Source organism: Vitis riparia, chromosome 7 (genome assembly GCF_004353265.1).
Source record: "Vitis riparia cultivar Riparia Gloire de Montpellier isolate 1030 chromosome 7, EGFV_Vit.rip_1.0, whole genome shotgun sequence".
NCBI lineage: Eukaryota > Viridiplantae > Streptophyta > Magnoliopsida > Vitales > Vitaceae > Vitis > Vitis riparia.
The window spans coordinates 17,352,455-17,354,826 of NC_048437.1; the positions used below are offsets into that span (position 1 = coordinate 17,352,455).

At 37.9% G+C, this 2,372-nt stretch overlaps 1 protein-coding gene across 1 annotated transcript; it reads right to left on the minus strand.

Moving 5' to 3' along the window:
* Positions 1–710: 710 nt before the first annotated feature.
* Positions 711–1,070, minus strand: LOC117918103 (metal tolerance protein 1-like). Its single transcript, XM_034834628.1, has one exon. It carries the CDS (start codon positions 1,068–1,070, stop codon positions 711–713), a length of 360 nt encoding a protein of 119 aa, XP_034690519.1.
* Positions 1,071–2,372: the final 1,302 nt, after the last annotated feature.

The following is a 2,372-nucleotide window of genomic DNA, read 5'->3' on the forward strand; positions in this document are numbered from 1 at the left end:
AGATCTCACTGGTGCTTTTACTGGGGTAAGAATTAACGCAGCTAACGCATACATTTGGGTGTGGGGTTTGCCCACAAGCCTTCTCCACTTGGGATTTGTCGTCTTCATGGAAGCCATCTTGAGTTGCAATCATCCAATTTCACGCTTTGATATCTTTCTCTCAACTTTTCTCTCTCATCCTCTTCTTCACTGTTGTTGTCTGTTTGGTCTCTCTTCTAGTATCTCTTTTGGTTTATAGTGAGGGTTTTCTTTTAGGCTTTGCTCAACTGAACTTGCGACCCACTATACTGAAGCTTGTTGATGACCGAGATGTGTAATCCCACCACAGGTATGTGATTCATGGATAGTATTGATTGTGAAGGTGGGAACACCTGGAAGCTTTGCACAATGAATTCGCCAAGGGCATCCATCACTTGCACATTTGGCAGTGGAACGAGTCTTGTCAGACTTAACTGTCTATATCTCAAAATGAAGAGCAATGGTAGTGTCTCTCAATGCCCTCCTACAGCTCTGCACATCAAAAAATTTCTGGCCAATAACAAATTCATGGTTAGGAGCTAGAACTATGGTCTTGGACTAAAGGACATGAGAAGAAAACAGTAGCTGAGAGTGTTGAGCAGTCATACTAGAGGTATCCACAATATTGATTTTCCCACTTTGGCTCATAGTTAGCTCTATGTTCTCATCAAGATCATGGTTCTCTACAAGCGCTAATCATGATTCTCGGACAAACTCAATGCATGATTCTGAACAGTAAGACCCAACTCATTATCATGGTTATCAACATCATTATGGTGTTGATCAACATCAGGATCATGACTCTGGGACATATCTAATCCATTCTCATCCACATGATCAAACCCATTCTCATGATTGTGGTGGCCATGAGCATGTCGGAGAGCCATTCGATGTTCATGGTTCTGGCCAAGGGCTAGTTCATCATCATAGGCATGTCCCAAAACCAATTCATGATTGTGAACCAAACTGTGATCATGTCTGAGTTCCAGTGGTTGGTTGTGGCTCAGTGATAAATCACGATCATTCCCAATAAGCAAATCATTGTTCGCCATGACTTCTCCCCAATTGAAGAACCTCCCAGCAAATATATGCACAAAAGCAATGCCCTCTTGGAAGATGGAAATCCATCTGATGATTCAAGGTTTACTGCAGTAGTAGGACTGGAATGATTATTTGCGACCGCATCCTTAGCTTGGTAGTTGAAATAACCCCCCGAAAATTTTTCATTGTCTTGCCTTTATTTCTATTAACCATCTAAGAGGTAATGGTTAATCCATCGAGCTCATCTCATATTGAAAGTTTTGCAACCAATAGACCTCCAATTTTTATGGGAACCAACTATTCCTATTGGAAAACAAAAATGACTTGGTTTTAAAATCTACTAATCTTGATCTATGGGATGTCATTGAAGATGATGCTCACATTCCTTCAAAATTAGAAAATGGAGTGATGGTTCCAAAACCTAAGCAAGAATGGGATAAACTTGATAAAAAGAAAGTTCAATTAAATGCCAAAGCAGTTTACATCTTACATTGTGCTATTGATAGAAATGAATTTAATCATGTTTATTTTACAATGTAAGTTGCCTAAAGAAATTTGGAGACTATTAGAAATCACTCATGAGGGAACCAACCAAGTTAAAGAGTTTAGAATCAAAATCCTTGTGCATGATTATGATTCATTTTCTATGAAGGATTTTGAATATATTATAAAGATGTTTTCTAGGTTCATGGTGATTGTGAATGAACTTGAAGCCTTGGGAAATACCTACACCGAAGTAGATAAAGTCATGGAGATCTTATGACCTCTACCAAAGAAATGGGAAAGAAAAGTGATGGTTGTTCAAGAAGCAAAGGATCTCACCAAACTCTTAGTTGAAGAACTCATTGGGTCACTCATGACTCATAAGATAAATTTGAATAATCACAAAAAATTTGAAGAAAATGATAAAAGTGTAGCTTTTAAGGCCTCAACAAATGATGATGATGAAGAAGAGAGTGAAAATGAAGACCTTGATCTCATCACCAAGACATTCATGAAGTCCATCAAGCTTGAGAAGATCAAGGAAAGAAGAAAATCTCATTCAAGAGAAGAATCTTCAAGTGCCAAAAAGTATAAGAAAGCCATGGTGACAACATGGAGTGAAAGAGAAAATGATGAAGACTCCATGGAAGAAGAATGCACAAATGAGGATGCCAACATGTGCTTCATGGCTTTGGAGGAACATGAAGATGAGAAAAATTCCAACTCTAACTATAATGAGTTTCAAGATACATTTCAAGAATTATATTTTGATCTTGAAAAACTTGGGTTCAAAAATGTCTCTCTCAAGAAAAATGAAAATGGGTAGTTGA

Bases quoted from the DNA above. Each gene is read 5' to 3' on its own strand.
- LOC117918103 (XM_034834628.1), bottom strand. From the start codon at position 1,070: ATGGCGAACAATGATTTGCTTATTGGGAATGATCGTGATTTATCACTG.